Source organism: Alligator mississippiensis, chromosome 1 (genome assembly GCF_030867095.1).
Source record: "Alligator mississippiensis isolate rAllMis1 chromosome 1, rAllMis1, whole genome shotgun sequence".
Lineage (NCBI taxonomy): Eukaryota > Metazoa > Chordata > Crocodylia > Alligatoridae > Alligator > Alligator mississippiensis.
In genome coordinates, this window is record NC_081824.1 from 183,738,699 (window position 1) to 183,764,009 (window position 25,311).

The following is a 25,311-nucleotide window of genomic DNA, read 5'->3' on the forward strand; positions in this document are numbered from 1 at the left end:
TTGCACAATGTTTTCCTGTGGTGGGCCAAGACAACCCAATGCAGGTACTGGGGGACCTGGCAGTAGGATCCAGCCAGCACCATTTCTCTCTGCAGCCCATCTGTGATGCAGCATAAAGCTCCCTAGTGCCAAGCAGTAAAGCCCTCTAGCTCCGTAGGCCAGATCCAGTGGCTTCACGGAGCAGATCTGGCCTATAGGTTGCAAATTTCTAGTCCCTGCTGTACAGCACTAATACAGGCAAAAATAAAAGACAGTCAATCTCCAACAGAAGACTATGACAGCATATATGTTCCCAACACCTAAGAAATTTACAACCTAATGACACATTTGCCCACATAAAAAATAATCTTATATGGAGGAGCAATGGCTCATCTTCATGCCACTCAAGCATAATATCACTTGCAGAAGAGAAAGATCAAACTGCATTTTTGAACCTACAAGGCTCAGAAACTAGGCCATACTGCTGCTGCTTCAGGCACTGAAAGAATTTGAGAGATTTTCTCCCACGCCCCTCCTCCCAAAAATCAAAACCATGTGTTCTTATCATGTAAAAGCATATCCAAGTAATAAAAAGATTTTAGCTATAGCATAATTAATATTATCCCAGTTAACCTAACCCCCAAATCTCTCATCTCCCCTTATCACCTTCTTAGCCAATTTCATCCTTTCCCTTGCACATGTTCTCGAGTTCTTTTCCATCAAAATAAACACAAAGTCTAGTCTCAGCCATCATGGGCAAGCCACAGTGCCCCCCTCCCCAAAATACTGCACAGTTTCCAATCTCTAATTAACTTGGGGGGGGGGCAGAAGGGGGAGGAAGGTGCAGAAGGAAGCTACCACAACTTAAAAACATCACAAAATCAACTTAAAACTCTCCTATACCCCTTTTTAAGACTTACTCTCATGAGGTCTACAATGCATTCCCACCTGGTATTGGTACTGACAAATTTTTTTTTTAATTTCTCTTCAACTTTGTTCATGGTTACTCTACTCTTCCAGCACTACCATCTTGCATTCTGCCCACATTGATATACTCTCTGACACCTAAATAAACAGAGAGCATGCATTTTATCTGTATACTACATTGCACAGTAAGGTCTTGATAGGGTAGGACCTAGAAAAAAATAGGATAACATTAATAATATCCAATAGAATTCTCTTGCCTATAGAATCGTAAGGGAGTTCCCAAAACATTGGTTAAGTGACCTCTATGTCCGAAAAAAGGAGACAAAAGCTCTTTCATGCCTTCATCAACTGCATCAAAGCAAGTAGGTACAGCATAATCACCACTGTCAAACACTTTGCCTTCACCAGAAAAACTAACAAAAACAAAATAAAAAACCTTATAGCTTTACAAAAAGGAACAAAACATATTTCCTCTCTTTTGCCTTTAACTCAAAAAGCCATTCTCTAACTTCACCATGTGATATAATAGGACATGAAAAAAAAGGCATTGGAAAACTGCCCTAAATTCTTACTGTCCCGACTATATAGAGATGTAACAAAGCCAGGTTAGTCTGAAGTCAGGCAGAAGACAGAGCAGGGTGGCACCTTAAAGCAGTGATTCTAAACCAGGATGCGTTTCAAAGATGCCACGGAGTGCCATGCAACGTTAGCAATATTAGGCGTGTAAAACATGATTCACAAAATAGACTCAGAGGGCATGTCCACATATGGTGTGGACGCTTGGTTCCCTGGGGACAACTCGCAGTGGTGCACTTTGCACTGCTGCTACTTGTCCCAGGGGAATGCCTGTGCCACGTGTGCTCTGGCATGCAAGTTACTCCAGCGGGGTACTAGGCTGGCCCCTGCAACCTTACCTGGAACCCTGGGGGCCTCCCGGGGCTGCAGCAGTGGAGATTCTGCCATGCAGAGCTTGGCTATCAGAAGCAGCATAACTCCAGGTGGCCTGCCCTGCCCTGCCCGTGCATGTGCTGCTTCGCTTGTTTCTTTGCGGGGGTTTTTTTAAAACCCTTCCACAGTGCTCTCTTGTAGCATGGAGAACAATTGAACATGCATTATGTGGTTCCACAGACATGTCTCCGGCACCACACACCACACAGCTGCATTCATCTTGACGTGGCCAGAGATTTCAAATAAGAATCCAGTGTTAAAAACATTCTGACCTGTTTTGGACTATGAGTTCTCTGCAACAAGAATTACTCTATTATTTTTCTCTAATCAAAAACCAAGGAAAACCTAAGCGGGCATTTTCTGAAGGGTGCCTCAAAACTAAAAAGACACCCTTAACCACTGCTTTAGAGGATCAATCATTTAAAGAGGCCTTGAACTTCTGGCTGAAAGTTTTTGCTTTTTCCCCAGGGGTGTCAAACATTCAGGCCACAGATGCTGCATACTGTGAAGAGTAAGCAAAGCTTTAAGAAGTATGGAAGAGAATAGCACAGGAAATGATTTAAGGTTTACACTATTCAGCAATAGAGTAAATGATGGCTTCACACAGATAGACGTACCAATGATCGTGGTTTGTCTGTATTCATTATATTGCACTAGCTCAAGGACTCGCATCCCTTTGTCCAGCATTCATTCCAGCACTTTGCTAGGAACTTACTGAAAAGACTACTCCACAGTACTATGTATTCTGGGCAACTTTCAGAGAATGCAGTGGAATAGAGAACACAGGGAACTAGGCAGAAAGGATGGGGTCAATTTCCTGTATGTCCTCTAGGGAAGTGCCATCCTTTTTCTTGCTGTAGGCTCCATTTCCAGTGTTCCTTTTTTTTTTTTTTTGGCAATATGCAACACACACTGACCTGTTCCTTACCCACTAAAAATAGTTTATGATGGAATTTTTGGGGGGAAAAAACAATGAAAAACAGCTGCCAACAGAAAACAGACAATTTTCCATGACTTCATACAGTATCGAAACAATTGGAGCTATACACGAGTTTCTGCTTAGAATCATCCACCAGCCAACGCCAGGAAACAAGTCTAGAATCTGATCCTTGAGATTCACACACAGCATTTTCAAAGAGGTCTACCAGTGCACAGTAGCACCAAACCGCACTCTGGGACAATCAGTAATAGCTGCACAACTTCTGGAAGTTTCACAAACATAATTTTAAAATCCGGAGTATCTATTACTACAATAAACTAAGTCAATGTACCAGGCCATTTGCCATGCTCCTGTGAATCACATTTTCTCCTGATTACATATTCTTACCCCCATGGTCACTCCATGACACAGTGTGGGTGTGAAAACACTGTCCTCCTGGTAGCTTAACTCTCAGACTTAAATTAATGCCAGTCTCATCAATACAAACAGTAAACTAATCTATTAACACTGTCTCCTGCCCTGTCCCAAACCACCGAAATCACGCCCCCCCAAAATCAATCAAAACTGTTGCACACATAACTCTCATCAAATGAACTAATTCTGCTCTTCTGGAAGTGGATGACGTAGCACCTCTAATGGATAAACAAAAGAATAAATGCAGCCCCTTCTCCCCACTACAAGAAACTAATGTGGGTAGCTCCACTTCCCCTCACAATGTGTCAGATTATGCAGGCCTGACACACAAACGCCTCTTCTGGAACAACTACAAATTCAGAACACTCTGCTGAAGCCTCTCTCCTGTTGCCCAACCAAGAACATGAAGCAGCAAGTCTCTGACCAGCCTTATGGTCTTACAACATGATATCATGTATGAAGGAGTTTAGGAATAACAGATGTATTGTCAAAGCATATTCCCAAGCATCCACTGAGCACAAAGTTGTGGGGAAGGGGGGGGGGGGGGGACGACGACGACGGGGACTCAGAGAACCCTATTCCTCCTGCCCCCAACAGCAATGGTGCTGAAACATCACCACATGGTTTCAGCCTGTATTTAAATGGTTATGTTCATATATACAAGAGCTAGTTAGAGACTCGACCCAAAATTTTAAAAAGCACCAAGCAATTTTGGGTGCTTAACTCAAGGTGGCCAAGGAGACCCAATCTCTAACACACACACTAACACAGTCAGGAGTTAACAGCTTTTCTATTTATAAAAAAAAAATGATGTTGGTAACCATTATCCCAGGGATGGGCAAGATGCGGCCCGCCAGGCCATTCTATCTGGCCCGTGAGGCCCCTAAAAAATTTAGAAAATTAATATTTATCTGCCCTGGGCTGCCTGTCATGTGGCCCTTGATGGCTTACCAAAACTCAGTAAGCAGCCCTCCGCCCAAAATAATTGCCCACCCCTGCATTAGCCACTTTTCAAAATTTTCTTTATTTTAACTGAAGTTTAGATTCTATAAAAGTTAACTGCACTTTCTGGAAATGCTTCCTACTCCCCATGCATAAATGGATTTTGCAAGCCCTATGTATAATATAATCATATATATTCAGGCACACCCTTTATCTCTTCCTGCCACAAATAACTCTTCCTGAACCCTTGGCTATACCACATTGGTATAAAACAAGATCTTTTATATCTTGTCTCCTTCCTCCCACTAACCTGCCATGCATTCACCTTCTGCTTTCCCACAAAAGTTACAAAATGGAGACCTACACATAATATGTACACTCACATCTTTGGTGGTATTTTTTTTTGTAAAAACTGAAGTCTTAAGAACGACTTCTGCTGCAACACCTACATAAATCAGCCAATCCAGGATGGGTGGGTTGTACAGTAGTGAATGATAAATTAATTTTATTTGTGGTTTTTGCCCTTGAGTAACGTTCTACTCTACCTTGTTATGCCAATTAAGTTTTGCTGAATCAGTTTTACTAAAAATTCAGATTATAGTATGCTAATATATTCTCAGGTCTTACACTTATCCATTCATTGCTGGCTCTTTACCTTTGTGTTGAAGCCTTCCCCTCTCCCCTACCTTTGCCTTGTATCTCATACAAGCCTGAACTCTTTGGAACAGGCATTAGGTGCTTGGATGAGCTCCCCTACCATGAGGCCCTGATGCCGGTTTGGATCTACACACTGTTTTGTACTATACTCTATGCAAGTTCCTAATAATCCCACCTGCTCATTAGACGCTGTCCATACAAACAAGGCCAGATTGTTCTACCCAATCTCCTTCTCCTACTCCCCCCTCTCGTGCTTTCTGTCAACTGCCCAACGGCCAACCACGCTGGACCCACACTCCACCCCCAAAACGGCTTCTTGTTTCTATTTCGATTCCCCCACCCTCCAAAAAAAGGTCCCAAATCTCCAGTGTCACAGCATCGCTGCTCAATTTCACCTGCAGGGAGAAAAATGGGAGATGCACCCATAGAGGAAACACCACCTCATTGGGGGCTTTCCCTTCCCCCTTCCAACCACCTCCCCATAGGGTTGCCCACTCTGTTTGAATCTATTTGGGCAGGTTGCTGGCGTGCCCCCTGACACACCACACCAGTGCATCGCCCGACACACCACGCCGGTGCGCCCGCATGCATGTTACAGATTACGGTGCGCAGGCTTTACCTCAGGAAGCCAAATGCACATTTTAAAAACCCACCGGACTAGCGTATAAAGCGGATTCAATCTTTCCTATTTACATTAATGAATACCCTACCATTTATCAGACTCTCAGCCACCTCCTGGAGATTTCTACATCTAATCCCTGGGGACACCATGGTAATACCGGCAGGTTGGCATTGCTAGCTGCCCAGAAGGGGAAGAGCTGTCCCCACGACGAGGGCGGCCAACATCCCACTAAACCTCTCCCTTAGCAGGGCCCTGCATGGGGGCGCACACAGGCAGCCCACCCATGGCCACACAAGTTAGGCCTGGGGGTAACGGGACCTGCCATCGGGAAAAGGGGAGAGCCATGAGCGGGGCACAGGGGACACCCTTGCCCATGGGGAAGGAGCAGCCCAGAGGGCTGGGGGCAGGGCACGGGCCTGCAGGGCGGCCCCCCCTAGCCGGGCTGGGGGGGGCGGGGCCAGGCGGCGGATGACGCGGCCCGGGGTGGGGTGGCGAGGCCTGGCCCCGAGGGAGCCCGCGGCAGGGAGGGGGGGATGGAATGCAGCCAGGCCCGGGGGGGAGGGGGAGGACGCGCCCAACGGCCACTCACGTTCTCAGCGTCGCGCTCGTTAACGGTGGGCAGCGGGGTCCGCGCGGACATGGCGGCGCGGCACGGGGCGGGGCCGGGCAATGCAGACCGCGGCCGCTGCCACCGGCTCCGGGACGGGGTGAGGGAGCCGCTTCCGCGCCGCCTCTGCCTCCTGCTGCTGCCGCCGCGCTAGGCTGCCTGCGCCTGCGCCATGGCCACCGCCCGCCCGCCGGGCCCGGCTCGCTGCCGCCCGCCCGCGCCGCCTCCGGCAGCTCAGGTGAGTGGCCGGCAGTGCAGCCACCCCCCCTGCCTCCGCCCCCGCTCCGCCCCACCGCATCCGGCCCCGCCCTCGGCTCGGCCCAGGTCGGGGCTCGGCAGTGGGAGGTAACCCTCTGAGCTAGCTGCCAGGCCTGGGCCGCCCCCGGATTTGTTGCGGGCCCGGAGCGAGGGGGGGCTCGGCCCGCGGGCCGCACTCAGCCCGCCCCAGAAATCCGGGGGCGGGGGGAGCTCGTCGCCCCTCCTGGCCAAATCCCGAGGCGAGAGGAGCGGCCAGGCAGATGTGAAGCTGGTCAGAGCAGGCACTTGCTTAGTCAGTGTTACAAGGAAGGGTTTTTGGGGGCAAATCTGATTTTTTTTTTTTTATTTTTTTATTAGGCCAGCTCAGATCATTGGAAAAATTCTTCTTGGCAAGCTTTCGGGTACAAATCCCCTTCGCTTGGCTGAGGAAGCATCTGCAGTTGATGCGTGTTCCTCCTGGGGTGGCCATCAGGACTCATAGTAGAGATGATATCTTTTGTTCAACCAACAAGATTTTTGCCAAAAAAAAAAAAAAAATCATTTTTTTGGGGTGGAGATGCAGAGGCCAGGACAAGGGTGGCACCCTAGTAAGGGGGCAGGTGGGGTTACATGGCAGTATATAGTGGCTTAGCCTAGGGTTGTGTTGGGGTGTGGGATAGGGGAGCTAAAGGCCCTCCACTTACAGAGTAGAGAAGGTGCAAAGTCTCCTCGCACAGAAGCTGCATGGTTACAGACTTGTGGTTTGAAAGAGTGAATGCTAGGGTTGCCAACCCACCAGGATTGCCCTGGAGTCTCCAGGAATTAGGTATAAATCTCCAGGAGACTGCTGAGAGTCACCTGGGAGATAAATGTTAGGGCATTCATTAAAAGAAATATTAAATGTTGAATTTGATTTATACAGTGGTCCAGTGGGTTTTTAAAATGTCATAGGTGCATTTGCCTTCCTGACCTAGAGTCTATGCACCATAATATGTAGCTGATACATGCAAGCACACGGGCATGTTCGCATTGTGTGTTGTGGGCATGCTGGCACTCTGGAAACCTCCCAGAATGGGTTCAAACAGAGTTAACAACCCTAGTGCACACAGTTACAAGCACTGAGTTGTGGGTTTAAGAGGGACACAGATGCAAGCAATGATGTGGGGTATAATTGCAGGGATGAGGGGGAGTCCAGGTGTGAGTGTCCTTAGTGGTCCATGGGAGCCGGGGGGAGGGGGGGCATGTGACAGTGCTCACCTTGCAGAGAGGACTGCAAGCCTGAGTCTGCACTTATCTGCTCATCTCCACACCTCATAGCAGCCTTCAGAGGACCTGGTGACACCCTGGTTGACAGTCACTGGTTCTGACATTGAACAGGAAATTGATGCTGAATTTCGTGTAGATGAAGTTGCGGACTTGCTTAAAATGTTGTCTTGGAGAGCTTATTGGTTCTTACATAACAGCCACTTTGGATGCAAACCAACTAACCCTTAGGACCCACTCCTCCACTTAGTTACCTCTAAAAATAAGCATTTTGAACTGTAAAAACAAAACGCCTTTTCTCCCCTACAAAAATCGATGGTTCTATTGCAAAATGTCACCAGATTTTTTAAACCTGAATTTTAATAAATACGATCTCTGAATCCTATCCTACTCGAAGCGACTCTGATGAGCAATGCTCATGCTCTTGAAACTTGCCAGATTTCCTGCCTCCTAGTTTTTGACATCAGGCAGTCTGTTGTAAGTATTACAGTACACAGCTCCTGCCTGTGTTAAGGTTATCTGAGTGTTCCTCTATGTGTTCAGGTAAAGGCGCGATGGGATCTAATGTGTGATCCACACAATAGTGCATTAGATCCCATCACACCTTAGTGCCAGTGCAGGGCAAACCTGATCTCAGGCTCCCCTTGCACCAGCAAGAACCAAGCTTCCATGACTGGGAGCCCCCTCAACTGTAGGGGTACCCAATGTACCCCCACAGCTGGGAGATGCAGCTGCCACAATCCTCCAGCTGCTGCCGTGCATGAAACTGAGGCTGGCATCTCCCAGCCACAGGGGTTTCACACATCCCTGAGGCTGGGAGCATAGCAGCTACAATCCTCTAGCCACGGGGGTTTTGTGCATTCCTGGGACAAGGAGATTGAAGCTGTGCCTGGTGGCTGCCATGACCCAGCTTTGTCCCAGTACTTGGAAGCATGTTGTAGGAATCCAGCATCTGCAGCTACAGGTCTTTGGGTTCTGGCAGCTGCAGGGTGCTGTCAGGACCCAGAGTTGGCAGCTGCTAGAACAGAGACTCCCCTTGGTTGTGGGATGCCCAGCCCTGGCTGAGCATGTTGCACCCTTTTGTCTCGGATGGGTCTCCCAGCCACAGGGAAGCCCCTGCTACATATGCAAATTAAAGCTGCATAGCAACCAGCTATGTATAAAAGTGTACATTTCTGAGGTCTAACTTTGTAGTGGGTTGGAGCTTTTCATGGTATGATAGCTGCTTTGCACATGTAGCTGGTCTCAATGTAATTATGCAATTAACCAGTTAATTGTGTAATACTTGTAATGTGTAGAGTGGTCCTGATAAACCAAAACCTGCCTGCTCCTCCCAGAAGCAGAAGCCCTACTTCTCTCTCTTTCTGGGAGGGGTATAGCAGGTCAGACCAGGAAGGACTGACACAAGAGCAGCTGCTTTTGCTTTGTTAGGTTTGTAAGATAATTCTAATGCAGGCAGGTGCACATGCTTCTGCCCCAGCCCTTTTGGGTCCAGCTCTTCACAAGGCATATGGGACAGTTTCACCAGTGGCAGCAACAATGGTGCCTAGGCTACATCACCCCTGAAAGGCTCTCGCATCATTCTTCAAAGACTCTTGCAGTGCAAAATCCCAGTTGAGAACCACTGTACTAGGTGTAGGCTCATTCCAGCTGTCTGTCTACAGGAATGTCATTCTCAACAATATAGAAATAGCTAGGTCTCACATTCTCTCAATAAACAACAGAGTCCATGAATGGCTTTGCCCAAGGCAAGCACCATGCCAAATGAAGTTGGGGGGAAAGCTTGCTGTTGGTTGTTTATCTCATCAAAGTGTATCCAGTTTCATCTCAAATAAGAAACTTAAGGAGATGCATCTAGGTACAGGCAGTCCTCGACTTATGATGTTTTGAGTTCTGGTGAACGGCACTTACAACCTTTATAAATGGACACCCTGTTTCAAGGTTCTGATGCAGGTTTCAACTTTATGGTGCTCGATACAGCTGCATCCAGGTGGAAGGAGAGGGGGCAGATCAACACCCCGGCAGCAAAGGAGGGATTGGGGCTGAGGCAAGCACTGCCTAGCTGGGGTGGGGGACAAAGATGTGGCTTGTCTGGGGGGGGCAAGGTGGGCAGCTCCTGCCACTGCACGCTGCTGGTCTGGGAGGGCACAGGGGGCGTGTGCTTCTGGATCTGCATGGGGCAGGCAGGGCCAGGGCTGCACTGCACTGTGCTCTGGGTGGGCACAGCAGCATTGGGAGTGGGGGCTATGCCCTACTACCACTGTGTGCCACTCATCCAGAGGCAGAGCAGAGGCTCTGTCCTTTGCCCCCCTGCCCTGGCTGGGACAGCGGCAGCAGGGCATAGCCCCCACTCCCAGCACTGGCACGCTTGCCCAAAACGCAGTACAGTGCAGCCCCGCACAGATCTGGGGGCCCTCACCCCTCCTCCCTCGTGCCATCCTGGATCAGCAACATGCAGCAGCAGGAGCAGCCCCCCATCCCTGCGGTCCCCCCATCCCTGCATCCCCTGGATGAGCTGTGCCTTTGTCCTGCACCCCTCACCCCCACCCCAGTTGGACAGCACTTACCCCAGACCCAAGCCCTCTTTCACTGCCAGGGCCTTGATCTGCCCCCTCCCCTTCCACCACAACAGACTCACCAGCTGGATGTAGCTGTATGGAGCATCTGTAACATTGTTCCTATGGGAAAACTGGTCCCGAGGAATGATGCTTTGACTTAGGAACAATTTTCAGGAACCAATGGTGTCGTAAGTCTGAGGACTGCCTGTATGTGTACAGTCCACCCTTAGGCAAAATTCCCACCGATGTAGGATCACCAAGTAGGATCAAACCTATCTCACTATGGATTTGCCATAGATCATTGGTCACAGCAGAAAGCCTGAAATGTCTCTAAATGTATTCAGGGTCATCAGTGACTCAGGAAAAGCTATCTGAATCCTTAAAATAGAATCTAAGCATGAGTGGGCTAGCTAGTACTATATAAGAACCCTTTGTATTATCATCAGATAATTGTTAATACTGCCCTACATTTTTTGTTATCAAAAGCACTGCTTTGCAGTTGTCTCATGAACGTTTGTTAATGTTAATGTCTGCCATTTTCACATTAACTAGCTGAAACCCGCAAAACATTTGCAATTACATTTTTATTGCAAAAGTATTTCTTTAAATGCAGGATTTTTAGTTATCCTTTGACCGAGTACTGTAATGGAATCAAAACTTCTCACACTCGAAAGGCACTGTCCCCGCTACACTCCTGCCACCTTCCCAGGGCAGCCAGCCCATTCCTGGGCAGTCCCAGATGGCAGGAAGGTGCATGGGGTGTTGGAAGCCCACCAAGGCCCAGCTTCCCTGAACATGCTCGAGTTTCCAGCGCCCCATGAACCATTGGATCCAGCGGGTGCTGCTTGTGAGCTGGGGCTGCACCAGCACAGATAGCACCCCATCCGGGCAGCCCCAGGGGGCACTGTCACTGCAGAGGGAAGCACTACCACCCTCCCCCACCCCCCCACAAGAAAAAAAAGCAGCGAGGGGCTTGACCTTTTTTCCTCCTGAAGCCTGCCTGCATCTCCCGTGCTGGGGAGCGAGCTGCTGGTGGGCCCTGAGCTGCAGGAAACCCTGGTGCTTCCCTCCACGGTTGCAGTACCCATAGCAGAACCCACTTGCTAGCACTCCTCCTGGGCAGTACCAGGGGGCACCACTGCCTTGGAGGGAAGCACCATGGTCCCCTGCAGGTCAGGGCCTACTGGCAGCTCCAGCCCACTCAAGCCCCTCACTGCTTTTTAAATTATTTTTTTCCTTTGGCAGAGCCTGCTGTCTGTCTGTCCGGAACACTCTAATTGGTTGTTTCAGTAAGCATTGTGATTAGCTGCCAAGACAACCAATCAGAGTGCTCCAGACAGACAGAATAAGCCTATTATTATTATAGGTTAGGTTAGCTGAAATACACTTCTGGCAATAGTTAATACATGCCCTTCTGCTCCCCCATGCAAAGTCGGACAGGGATGAGTAAGACTCCAGAAGAAGTGACCAATGGCTCTGAGGAAAGAGAAAGTCACCATGATGATGTTCACCTGCTCCCTTTAGCTACTCATCTCTGAAAAACAACGGCCCTGGATATGGACTGCTTACCAAAGTTGGGAGTACAAGAGTGGAGGAAGAACTGCAATAAACACTATGCTTCTTCCTCATCCCCATAGCCTGAACTGTCAAAGAACTGGAATAAAATATGCAGTCAGTGCTGCTTCAAGCAAAGCCTAACTGGGGCTCGGAAGCCAATGACATCATGTCTACCAGCTCAGCCTCTCTGTTGTAGTTTGTGGGGCACCAGAGAATTGCACGCTGTGCAAATGTTGGCTGGGGTTAGGGCCCAGTGAATCCCTAGCCTCTCTACCCTGTTCCTGCTGGTCAGGGGAGAGGATGTCAAATACAAATACAACTATTGTTATATCTGTATCTATATATGTCTATATATATTTTATATTTTATATACTATATATAATTATATTGTGTGTGTGTGTAATATGTTTGTGTTTGTTTTCTTAGTATTCTACTAAGATAACAGATACATATTTCTTAACAGATGACTTTTACTCATTATTCAGTTAAGACCACAATGTGGTGCTCTATTGAAGTAACGTAGCCAGCTCTGATCAAGTAGGGCCATGTCAGCACAGCCCACCACTTGGGCTAACATACGGAAAGTAACAAAAATGATTAGAAATCTGGGAAACATGGGTTAGTCTGGAGAAGACAAGACCAATGGGGACTTAATAATAGCAGTTTTAAATACTGGAAGAGTGGTTTTAAAGAAGATGGTGATAGACTATTCTCTGTGGCTGTGGGGGATGGGACAAGGAACAATAATGTTAAATTGCAATAAGGGAAATTTATATTTGATATTACGAGATATGAGGGTGGTTAAGCATTGGAATTGAGGTTATGGGGTCTCCATCCTTGGAAGTTTTTAAAACAGGTTAGACAGACACTTGGCTGAGATCATTTAAACATGGATGATCATGCCTTCAGCAGGAAGCTGGATTAGATGACCTCATCAAGTCCCTTCTGGCCTTACTTTTCTATGGTTCTATGCCCGGAGTCTTACAGCTAGCTGAGCTTGTTCAGAGGGAGCTCAGATATATCTATGCAGCAGTATACTGCGCCATGAGGGCTTAACTATGACTTCACTCAAGGAGGAACTCCAGGAAAGAGTCTGTCTCAGCTTTCTGGCATGCAGGCAGCAGATGGTCCAAGATACTCCTTCCTGTACACAAAACTAGCTGGTGGCTTTTGGGGACATACTAATTGGGGCTATTCTGTGCCCCTAGGGGAACACAGAGACTGTAGCTATGCTCATTTGTCACAGAGACAGCTGCTCACACCCTTGTCTTCCATTGCCCATTTCTGACGCAGCAAGGTACAATCTGAGTATAATTAAACATGCACTTTTAACTTCAGCAACAGAAGGGTTGAAGTTTCATTTGTTTAAAATTTCTAATGGCACATTTCAAATGCTAACCTGAATGAAATCTTTTCTACAATTTTCAAATTTAATTCTTAATAATGAAATGGTTAGACGCTGAAATAACACAGCAAATATTACCATTTAAATGTGACCAAAATAGAGGGAAATCCTGGGTCCACTGACATTAGTGGCAAAATGCATATGGCCTTCAATTGGGCAATGCTACCATCCATACTATGGAAAATGAAATAAACATTTTATAATATAGCTAGCAGAAATGTAAGGAATAATGTACTTCCAGCTGTACATAATAAGACTGCAATACTATTAGGGGGTTCTGGTGTGATTATTTAAACCAGGGAGATGGGGTAAATTATTTATTTAATTTCACCAGGGAAGCAGGGTAAGAAGTATAGATATACATTTATGTAGACTTTGAAAGTATATTGGTGATTGCAATAAGAGTTATGATTCTTCATGACAATAGTTAGGAAATATCATCTTGGTGAAAAAAGCAATAGAAAAAGATAAGTAAAATTTGTTCAAAGGAATGACTTTATGCCTACAAAACTTTATATTTTTTCATTACAATATTAAGTCCATCTTTTGTGAAAAATTCTGATCGTGTTTGGAATGTCAGTGTGCATAAATATAACAAGAAGCCAGAATTTGTCTCTTTTTTACTAAATAAAATGGTCATGTCTTGAAACATGGCTAAAATGTTTTTCTAAATTTTACAGCTAACTGGGCTTTTTTACAGGAGGAAATATATAAAAGGCACATTCTACACGTGTGCTTTAATGCTCTGTAGCCTATTTAACTGCACATTAGAGCATCACAGCAAAAACCATGCTAATATTCTAATGAGCAGTAACATTTGGCTACTGCTCATTAAGCATCACTAAAAAAGTGTGTGCTTTCACTACTGTGCATTAGGGCAACCTAATACACATTTAGTTACCACCTCACATTAGAGGTACTAAATGTAATGTGCAGTAGCAAAAGTGCATTAATGAACATGTAGATACATCCAAAGGGTAGCAAAAAAAGAATAGTGTTTTTTCAGTGGCTGATCTAGATCCATAAAGAAGTTTATATATAAACAAGACGTTTACATATAGAGTTGTTTTATATCAGTACGGCTATAGCATTAGACCCATTTTACAGAAATAGGAACAGCTTCTGTTCCTCAGGCTCTTATGATCCCAGTGGTGGTTTATTGTCTGTGGCCCCAAGAAGATGAAAAAGCAGCTGAAGATTAAAGAAATCACAATCCTTCTACACCCGCAACCAGAAGGAAGGGTAGCATAGGAGCTGCTAGACTGGTTCTACATCATCTAAGTGTCCCCACACTGGCCCTTATGTAGTTCACAACCCATGACGCAGTAGTAATTGTTTCTCAACCTCTGTATAAATATCTGGTCTTCCTTTCCATCTGCTACCTCTCCACAGCTGTAATCAACTTCAACCACTATGTAAATAGTTTAAAAAAGGCAGCCACCATAGTGCTGGTGTGGAATCCCAAGGGCCACTCCAATCCCCTTCCCCTGCCCAATCTACATTCTGCTTTTTGCTTCCTTTCCTGTGCTTCCTTGTCCCATTTGTTGCTCAATTGGAATGGCATGAATAAGAGCATTTGGTTTCCTTTGCTGATGTGTACGTATGGGTGACAGTGGCTGTCAGAAGTCATTTCCTACTCACATCTAGAAAGTTTTGTTTTTACAATTCTCTTTTTCTCAAGAACCAAATATGTCTTGTTATTACGTAGACAAGGCTTGAGATCATTTTCATGCACAGATCTTGCTTGAGGGGTTGGTTGGTTGGTTTGTTTGTTTTAAGTATTAATTATTTTGGAACTATACTATAATCTTTTTTGAAGATCCTCATATTTCAGGAATTGATGGAAGTAAATGTGTGTGTTATCCATAAAGATTGTAAAGATACATATGTATCAATGATGCAATTTTTGGTCCCTTTTTAGATGAGAACATTTATTTGCAGTGGCAGTGATTTAAACCATAGACTCCTTATCTTAAGTAGCTGCATGGCATCTGTTACTGTAGTATCAGAGTGCCTCACAGTCTTTAATGTATTTATCCTTGTGACACCCCTGCTAGGTAGGGAAGGACCATAATCCACATTTTTTGAATGGGGAACTGAGAAACAAACACACTAAATGACTTGACTAAGGTCACAGTGACAGAGGAAGTTGGTGGCAGAGATTCTAGACTACTTCCATAAACTGAACCAGAGGAGGACAGACATTCTGGCAGGCATGCCACAAGTTAGCCTTGCACCCTCTCTGAGGGACACTCCAAACCCCTTCTCCTGACCAATTTACTACTCTCCTTCCCTGTGCTTCCTGCCCCATCTGCTGCTTGACTTTCTGCTGTATCTGCCACTGTGTTGCTTGTCCCCTTCCTGATCTGCTACATGCCACATACAGAGGCTGCCTTGTGTCACTTACAGCATATGTGCCACGAGCTGGCCACCCTTGAACTTCTGAATCATTCTCTTCCTCCTGATACAATTGACTTAAAGCCTCATGGAGGGCCTCTGAGCCCATGGGGCAAGATTATGGTTTTAGAAAGTGGCAATAACTAACTACCTCCAACACTTCCCTGTGAGCTGCTGTCAGAGGCCAATACAGCCAAAATGTGAGTGGTTCCTGGCCATAAAGGGCAACTGACCTAGGAAGCAAGAGGCTTCTTTTATTCTCTTCCTTACTCTCAACAGAGTTAAGTATGTCTTATGTGAAGAAGCCCCATATACTAAGCCTTAATGGGAAACACTTTTTATTAAAGTGTATAGCCCTCTAGCACTAAGGCTAAGTACAGACAGTCAAAAAGCCCAAGGCTAAATTGATTTAGTCTTTTCAGGTTAGTCTAAGCTGCAAAGATTGAACCAATAAGCAAATGAACAGACATTCACTTTTGATTCAGGAAATGCAGCCACATGCCTGCAGAAGCTGCAGGGGTGGGAAGAGGGGGTGCTAGAACATGGCTCTCTGGCACATAGCCAGCATGGACTGTGTGTTCACTTCCTCCTCCTGCTGCCCCTGAGGTCTTTGGGATTTGCAGTCGTGACTCACAGCAGCAGGACTCTGCAAGGTTGCTCATCACTTCCTCTTCCTGCTTCCAGGTGCTTGTGGGATTTGTAGTCCATAGTTGCAGCCAGAACTAAGTAAGCAGGGCAGGGCAGCTCTGTACTTGGGGGAAGGGACATTTAACTCCCACTCCCTAGCCCCAGACCCCAGCAGCGGTTTACCAGGGGGAGGGCAGTGAGCCAGCCCTCACTGCTCCAGCTAGGAAACAGAGCGGTAGAGCCAGTCCTGCTCTCTGGAACAGACAGCACAGCCCAGCCCAGGGCTGAAAAGCATGCTGGGATGCTAAGGAACTGTGATTTAACTTGAACCAGGAAGGGGTCTGGGACAGGTTTCATAAACCAGTTTATAAACCTGTATATGTCTATAGTCAACCAGATTTATCTTAAAGCAGTTTCAGCCATTTTGAAACTGGTTTATGTGCACTGAACTTCTATTCTGTTACAGGTTTAAACCAGTTTCTGATTATTTAAACCGGTTTATGTGTAACTTCTGTCCCTAGCCCAAAAGGCTTTCCTGGTACCCAAAAGTGGTTCATTACGTACCCTTGAATCAACTTCAAGTATTCAGGCACAAACTGAAGCAGTGTTTAGCCCACTGCATAACTTTAAATATCGTATACTGGATAATCCAATAAAAGGTTCTGTAACGGGGTTCAGGAACACCTCAGAGTCCTCAGTAAGCAAGGGGTTAATTCCAGCAATATTTCTCCTCCTCCTTGCATACTTCATCAAAGAAAGGGCTATAAAAGGGTATTTGTTTGACAAAATGAGTATGAAGACTGCTTTTAGGAAGCTGTTGTAGGACACCAGAGGGCAGGGAACAACTACAGGCAGACCTGTACAGGTTGGACAGATGGGCAGAAAACAATAGAATGTGATTTAACATGGAGAAATGCAAAGTGCTGCACCTAGGGAGGAGAAATGTCTAGCATACCTACTGCCTAGGAAATGACCTGCTTGGCAGCACGGAAGCGGAAAGGGATTTCAGAGTCCTAGTGGACTCCAAGATGAACATCAGCAAAGCTAACTGCACTGTATCATGCATCAGCAGATGCATGACAAACAGAACCAAGGAGGTGATACTTCCCCTCTATCGGGCACTGGTCAGACCGCAGTTGGAGTACTGCATCCAGTTTTGGGTGCCACACTTTAAAAGGGATATGGACAACCTGGAGAGGGTCCAGAGAAGGGCCACTCATATGGTTAAGGGCTTGCAGGCCAAGCCCTATGAGGAGAGACTAGGGCACCTGGACCTCTTCAGCCTCCGCAAGAGAAGGTTGAGAGGCGACCTTGTGGTTGCCTATAAATTCATCATGGGGGCGCAGAAGGGAATTGGTGAGGCTCTACTCACCAAGGCGTCCCTGGGGGTTACAAGAAATAATGGCTATAAGCTAGCAGAGAGCAGATTTAGACTGGACATTAGGAAGTCCTTCTTCACAGTTAGAGTGGCCAAAATCTGGAATGGGCTCCCAAGGGAGGTGGTGCTCTCCCCTACCCTGGGGGTCTTCAAGAGGAGGTTAGATAGGCATCTAGCTGGGGTCATCTGAACCCAGCACACTTTCCTGCCTATGCAGGGGGTCGGACTCGATGATCTATTGAGGTCCCTTCTGACCTTAACATCTATGAATCCATGAATCTATGAATCTAAGCTAAATTCCAGACTGGAGAATTTTAAAAACTATTTAGACTCATATTTTTTATCATTATAAATGTTATCTTATTTAGAGAAATATGTTTATTTTCTGCTGAGTCAATTCACCACTTCACAGGCTTCTGTTGACTTATTGGAAAGTTGTTTTTTCCCCCATAAAAGTTATCATTATAAAAAAGAAATCTTTTTAGCCTCTAGCTGCCTGTACCAGGTTGGCCAAGTAATTTTAAAGGAGGTTGAAGAAATGATAGGATACAGTGAAAAGCTGGAAAGAAAACATCTGACTCTTCCTAACACTCCAGTCATGATGGACTCTTCAAATAAATGTTAGTTCCCCAAGAAAAACTAAATTTTATCCTCCACAAATTTGTATGTGGGAAGAAAGAGGCAACCTGTTTACTGGTATGGATTATACTCCCCGTGTCTTACAGAAGAGTGAAAGCTAAACTAAAATTGTACAGACTTTTCTGAGGTTATCAGTGAGCAAGGAAAAGCTATCTGACTCTCTGTAATCGCAACTGTGCTAGACCTGCTAATAACCTTGAATATAATGGCCTGAACAATGAATTTACAAGAGGGAAGATTCCATAGGACACTTCTAAAAAGCTTTAAATGTTGAGCAAACAAGCACACTCCTGGCACTGAAGCAACCTTCCTGTATACTTTTGCCACAAGATAGCATACTGCAGGTCCAATTCTGCAAGTCTTCTGAGCAAGAAAAACTCCCATGACAATCCATGGGAAGTCTGAATATAAAGAGCTTGCAGGATTAGGCCCTATCATAGCAAGACAGTCGCATCTGTGTTTTGTTACAAAACTACCAAACTGATATTTTCATCAAAGAACAGAGAATGTGCTATTTTAGTGCCGTTGTTAGCCCCAGGGGAGCACAGTCAGGCCAAGATCCACAGTTGTTTGCCTTGTTATTCCCATGGAGCTCTGCCTTCAAAGAAGTACTATGAAAGCTAGTTCTACCCTGCTTCTGCCTGATTTCAGATTAACATGGCTAATTACCTTTCTCTGCCCTTCCCCACAGGTTTGGATCCATCAGGATGCAGCAGTTCTCAACTGACCTAGGTGCGGAGGGGGGAGCCCCAGAGATGCTCTTGCCCTGCCCCAGCTGCAGGCTGTAGCTGTGTGGGGTGAGAGGTTTGGTAGGAGGCAACGCCAGCAGTGCACTGGTTCCTCCTTCCAGTGCCTGTTTTCTGCTTGCCCCTTCTCCTGCCTCCCCTTCCCCCACCCCTTCATGGCTAGAAGCAGGCAGTGGAAGGAAGAACCTGAACACCACTGCCTCTGTCATCATTTAACGCAGACGTGGCAGGAGTCCCAGAGCAGCTCCTGCCCCACTCCTGCCCCCACTTCGGGAAGCAGCAGTGCAGAGAGCCAGGCTTGGTCAGGGACAGAAGCAGTGTCTACAGCAAGGTTCCTCTTTCTAGCACCTGCTTCTGCAATAACTGTGTATTTTATTCCAGTGAAGGATGTCAGGGGGAAAGGGTGGGTAGGCAGCAGGGTCTGGAAGGAAGAACCTGTGCCGTTGTTGCTGTCCGCAACCAAATCTGACTCCCCATGCCACCATGACCCACAGCCACTGGCTCTGCCCCACCCTGCCCCCAGGTCAGCTGGGGACAGTGGCAGCAGGGAGTGGGCCCCCATTCATGTGCCTACTCCCTGCCCAGCTCCTGATGTCCCCTGCCACCCCAGCTATGCCTCACTGCCCCCCACACCATGATCTGAGGGGTGGTATGCTGCAGCCCCTTTAGGAAATTCTGGATCTGCCCATGCTCCACCACATAATTCTACCATTGTTCCTGTGGGGACAATTTAGCTGATCTACAAGAGGCTGGGAGTTGTATATCTCCTTTGCTAACACATTTGGGACTGAGTCTTTATTGGGGTCTGTAGCCATTCACTGCTGTGCACAGTGGGTGTAAACCTAGATCAGAATGAAAGTAGCAGGCACCCACTCTGCATGAGTACAAATGACTATGCCAGATATAAGGCAGGCAACAGCCAAGCCCAACCAGGGGAAGGAATTTGGACCTTAGCAGATAAAAGATACTGGAACCAATCATTAGACAATACAAGCACAATGATTTTATTTTTTCTTTAAGTTGGTCTGATAACTCAAGGGAGAACCAATGTCAAAATAATTTCTAGAATGAACTAAGACCAAAATGTTTATTTTTAGATGTACCAGATCATCCAATAACAGGTCATGTTCCTGGAATGTAAGAGTCAGATTCTGATCTTGGTTATATTGGTTTAAATGCTTCACTGATTTAAAGCTTACTCTAGATTCATGCCAACGTATATATGATTAGAATTTGCCTGTAGATATTTTGCTGCTTGATGTGATGAAACTATGTATGATTATTAAAGGAAAAATAAGGCATCAGTGAAAATTAACTGAAGTTAAGCACTTTGAAGATGAGAGTGCTGTGTAAATGCCAAATATTATTAAGTATTATCTAAGTGTGCATTAGCAAGGATACCATTTTCATACTTTCCCATTGCATGGAAGTGATGCATTTTATAGCACAGCAAAATGCAATGTTCTTTTTAAAATGGATTTTGGTTTCTTTTATTAATGACGTTGTTTTGTGTGGTTATGTGATATGGATCTTTTCACTTCTACATCACTGTTCAAATCTATCTTAGATCAATAGTGACCAAATGCCATTGCCATTTGATAGCTGGTTGTGGTCAATGCCCACTCTGTACTGAAAAAATTATTTACATCACTAACACTCAATACAGTTTGTGCACTTCTAGAAATATTTGTAGTAATGCCAAGAGTGAAGTGGACATGAAAACTGAACTACCTTCTTAGCACTAGAACTATTTTTTCAAAACAGGGTTGGCACATTTTGGTGGTATGGTTCTCTAGCAGTACTTTTTCACTAAGTTTCAGTGAATAAATAACATGTATCTGACATACTGTCAAGACCAGCACCTTTCATGAGTGCTAAAAGTTAACTAAAGTATGAGACACATTTTTAGAAACCAGTAGTTCACCTGAGATTGTGTCTACATGATATGCCTAGACATATCTACACGATATGCTTTACTGTGCAGTAATTACTGTGCAGTAAGTGTCTGTGTCTACACATGCAGAGGCTTATTGCGTAGTAATTGGCTCTAATCATGAGTAAATATGATGCCTGCAAATGCAAGTAGCAAATTTACTTGAGATTACTTACTGCACACTAGCGCACACGTAGATGCCTGACTGGGAGCAACTGTGTTCAGTCAGCCGGTTAGCAGGGTACAGGAGATTGCTCCCTGCCCCCAGGAACTGTCTGCTGCTGGGGTAGGCTTCTCCACTGGAGCCTGGGCAGGGACAATGTCTCCCTGCCTCAGCAGCAGGGAGCTCCCAGCTCCTACTCTGCTGGGGCTGGGGCTTGGAGAGCCTTATCTCCCAGCCTGAGCCCTGTGGTTGTGGGACCTGGGCTGGGAGAGCGGTATCTCCCAGCACCAGCTCCGTGGTTGCGGGGCCAACACTTGGAGATCCTTCTCTGTGACTTCAGAGCTGGCACTGGGAGATAAAGATCTCTCAGCCCAGCCCAGGTTTGTGACCTTGGGGCTTGGGCTGGGAGATAAGGATCTCCCATGAAGCTGGCAGTGGAAGATAAGGATCTCCCAGCCCAGGCCCCATGATTGTGGAGTGGGAACATTGTCCCTACCCAGGCTCTAGTGTTGCAGACCTCCCTAGCAGCAGGTAGCTCCCAGGGCAGGGAGCAATGTCCTAACCCCCACCAGGAGACAGCTCCTGGTCCCTGTGTTAGCACCCAGGGGGAGCCTACAGCTTCCTCTGGCTGCTGCAGGGCCCATTGCAGGGCCTCAGGGAGCGGGAGCAGCAAATCTACTCCCATGTCCCTGCACATGTAAGCTGCTCCCAGATTATTTTCACATGTAGAAACACAAAAATCTAGAACTCTTGGTTCAGAGAAGATACCTTTTATTAAACCAACTAGGAAATTGCAAAAAAAAAATCTTTTTCTGTAAGCTTTCAGGCTCAAACACCATTCATCAGGCTCAGGGAAAATTAAAGTTGGTAAAAATTCCCCATAGGTAGGAAATAAACTTCATTTTTGCACAGAGGTAGCTGGAGATGAAAATGTATCCCTCTGGGTCCATGAGAATGTCTTTTCAAGTTGTTCTGAGTTGCCCTTTGTTGTGCAGATCAGGTAGGATTCCTTCCCTGGAGATGGCAAGCTGGAAGGTGTAGAAATCTTTCTTGTTGTTCAGCAATGAAGTTTAAAATCCAAAATTGGCTAAAATTTGGCATCTTCCATGTTTCAGGGATGTATTTGGTAGCTATGTTGGTGTGAGACAAAAAGAAATGCAAAAATCTAGAACTCTTGGTTCAGAGAGATGATACCTTTTATTAGACAAACTAGGAAATCACAAAAAAAATAATTATCTTTTTCTGAAAGTTTTGGGGTTCAAATGCCCTTCAGCAGTCTCAGGGAAAATTAAAGATGACAAAAAGTCCCCATAGGTAGGAAATAAACTTCATTTTTGCACACAGGAAGCTGGAGATGAAAATCTGTCCCTCTAGGTCCATGAGAGAGTGTTTGTGAGTCTTTCACATGTAGACACGCCCACTGAGACAGTACAATCATAACAAAGAAGTTGAGAGCAACCTCATCAGAGAACGTTATGAAAGTACTGCCTAGCATGATTTGCCAGAGATTTGCCTTTGAGAAGCACAAGAGTGATGAAGTATTTCAGTTGTAAAAAAGGTATCAAAAAACTTAGATTAGATTTGTGTTTCACAGTTAACTCCTGACATTTTTTCTGTGTGTTTCACTTTTTCAGCACAGGTCCTGCAGCCCTAGCAATACATTTAAAAAGCAGAGAATCAAGTCTGAAAGTCCTGAACCTGTTTTTATTGAGTTATTACTCAAGACAAAAGTTGAACTAATCCAAATGCTGACATGTGCTGAACACTTGAGTATACACAGCTATCTCTGACGTTCATAGACACGTTGGCTGAGTAAGAAATAAAAGTCTGCTTCTCCGTCTGCTGAAATCACTGGGACTTCTGACGTTAGCAAGTGGGAGCAGGACTGAACTCTGCTAGGATGGGTGATTCTTTCACATGTATTTCCTAATGGGAGCGGTCATAGCATATTTTCCTGCCTAATCAGCCCCAACAAGATCCTTGCACAACCCAATTATGCTGTCTTAAGCTGTTAACAAAGGTGTAGGAGTTCAGAAAACCCTCCCTTCCCCCAAGAAAAATTTAATTGCAAAGATTTTGTTTCGTTTGATGCAGCAGTTAACAAGAACTGCTCTAAGTCATCCACACATTCCTACTAGATTTTTTACCAACATTTTAGTTATTTATACATTTTATTAAACTTCAAGAGAAAACACCTGATTCTCCTCCCACTAGGTCTATGCCAAAATCCTCAGGGCCATATTCTCTATTGATTCCAATGGTGCTGTTCCTTTTTATCTCTACAGATTATTTGGCCCTCACTTTCTTCAGTGAAGGCAGGATAAAGTCTGCAGTGGGCACATCCACACATGCTGTTAATGCACTTTGGACTTACTCAGTGCATCTACACGGGATGCTAAATGCACAGAAGCATAATAATACTGCGCAGTAGTGCTTCGCAGCAGAAACAGCGCAAATACATTACTGTGCAGTAATGCCGGTTACTCTGCATTGATTTAGTGCTTGATTATACAAGTACTAAACTTAATGCGCCATAACTACGGTGTATCAATGAACACGTAGACATGCCCACTAAGCAGTAAAATACTGTGCAGTAAGCCTTCTCTAGGAGCATGTCTACATGTACACCCTGTTGGGAGCAGATTTGTTCCCAACAGAAGCAGCTTGGTACAGGGCTACTCCTGCCCTGCTTTGTCCTGCTGCTGGAGCCAGGGAGAGCTCCAGGCTTCCCCAGGTGCTAGCCCAGGGTTTGGCAAGGGGCACGGGGGCCAGTCTCAATGCGCATGGGGCCAGGAGAGCTCTGCTGGCTGCAGTGGCAGCTGTCTTCTGGCCCTGTGCACATCAGGATGGGTACACAGTGGGATGCACAGCTGCCAGCGAGTCCTCTGCTGGGTGGTGCTTCCCTGCCTGGCAGGGGGGGTCACTGGGAGCTGTCCTGGGTATATGGCAACTGCTGGCAAGCCTCTTGCCAGGTGGGTCCCCCTGCTTAGCAGGGAGTTGGCGGTGAATTGTCCTGCAAGCTGGGCAGCTGCTGGTGAGTCCCCTTCCCCCTGGCTTGGCAGGAGACTCACCAGCAGCTGCCCCACTTGCAGGACAGTTCCCAGCCAGCCCTCTGCTGAGTAGGGAGACATGGGGCTCATTGGCAGCTTCCCTGCTTCGGTTCCCAGCCCCCATCCACCCCACAGAGCAGCTCTGCACAGCACAGAGTGAGGAACTCTGGCGAGCTAGTGGTGGCTGGAGTTCCCAGTTTCATGCCACACAAGAGTTGCTCTGGAGAGTAAGCAGGGGCTGGGTTCCTAGCTCCCGCTCATTCTCTGGAGCTCCCAGTCCCATGCTGGGAGCCGGGACAGGGGGCAGAGAGCTCCCCAGTCTCAGAGCTAATCGACTCCTGGCTCCTGGGGGGAGCCAGCAGCTGAGTAGCATCAGGACCAGGTACAGAGAGCTCCCTGTCCCCTATGGCTCCCTGCTGCCTAGGCTAACTGGGAGCAAATTTGTTTCTGGTCAGCATTTACAAATGCAGTACTGGGTAGTAACTACTGCAAAGTTAATCTAATATCTGTATTTACAGGTACTAAATAACTGCACAGTAGCCTAATTTACTGTACAGTAAATGCCCACACAGATAGACTGTGATGCTTTACTGCACAGTAGATTAGTCTACTCTGCAGTAAAATGTCTCATGTAGATACGCCCACTAGTGTGAAGCATTTTATATTCAAAGGTATTAATACTTAGCAACAACAACATAATAATAATGCCTGAGCCAGATTCTCTTTACAATTATTCTAGTGTAATTATAATTATTTACTGTTTATATTAGGGTATTGCTTAAGTAACCTAAGTGAGACCAGAATCCCATTGGCACTGCAAGCATAATTCTTTATCCTGCACACATGTCACTTCAGGATTGAAGCCATAAAGATAGCCCTTGCCCCCAAGAGCTTGCAGTCTAAAAGGAACTCACAGAATTTTGCCAAAATGATTTTTACATTGCTATAAAGAGATTGTCATATTTTGTTATTTAATTGCCATTTTAATAAGGTTATTACCCATCAACATCTCCTAGATTGTGGGCATTGTTTATGAATTAGCACTCTTTCAAAGTGAACTTGGGATCAGCCAGCTTCTTAAAGGTCTGAACACAGAAGAAGACTTGAAGAAAACAAAAACAATGGGGAGACTCTTGCATCTAAGACCCGATACTTAATACTTCAACTTTTGTGCTCCATATTCTTTGTAAATCCATTGTTAAGGGTTGTTATACGGAGATCTTTTCTTTTTTCTCTGCCAGATATGGCCCCCCTTGACTAGTTGTGTCTGTGGCATAAATTTTTTGTGTGTATGATCTGATGCTTTCTGAGTATGTAAGGGT

At 45.9% G+C, this 25,311-nt stretch overlaps 1 protein-coding gene and 1 long non-coding RNA gene across 2 annotated transcripts in view; one reads left to right on the forward strand and one right to left on the reverse strand.

The window, feature by feature from the left end:
* Positions 1-6,166, reverse strand: part of MARK1 (microtubule affinity regulating kinase 1) — a 135,236-nt gene extending 129,070 nt beyond the window's left edge. The window contains exon 1 of the mRNA XM_014598058.3: positions 6,019-6,166. Within this exon, the coding sequence (XP_014453544.1) occupies positions 6,019-6,069 (51 nt within the window). The 5' untranslated portion in view covers positions 6,070-6,166. The remainder of the gene's footprint in view (positions 1-6,018) is intronic.
* A 28-nt stretch (positions 6,167-6,194) lies between these two features.
* LOC132245077 (uncharacterized) overlaps positions 6,195-25,311 on the forward strand; it is a 56,877-nt gene continuing 37,760 nt past the window's right edge. Inside the window, exon 1 of the long non-coding RNA XR_009456913.1 lies at positions 6,195-6,274. This is a non-coding gene — a long non-coding RNA (uncharacterized LOC132245077). The remainder of the gene's footprint in view (positions 6,275-25,311) is intronic.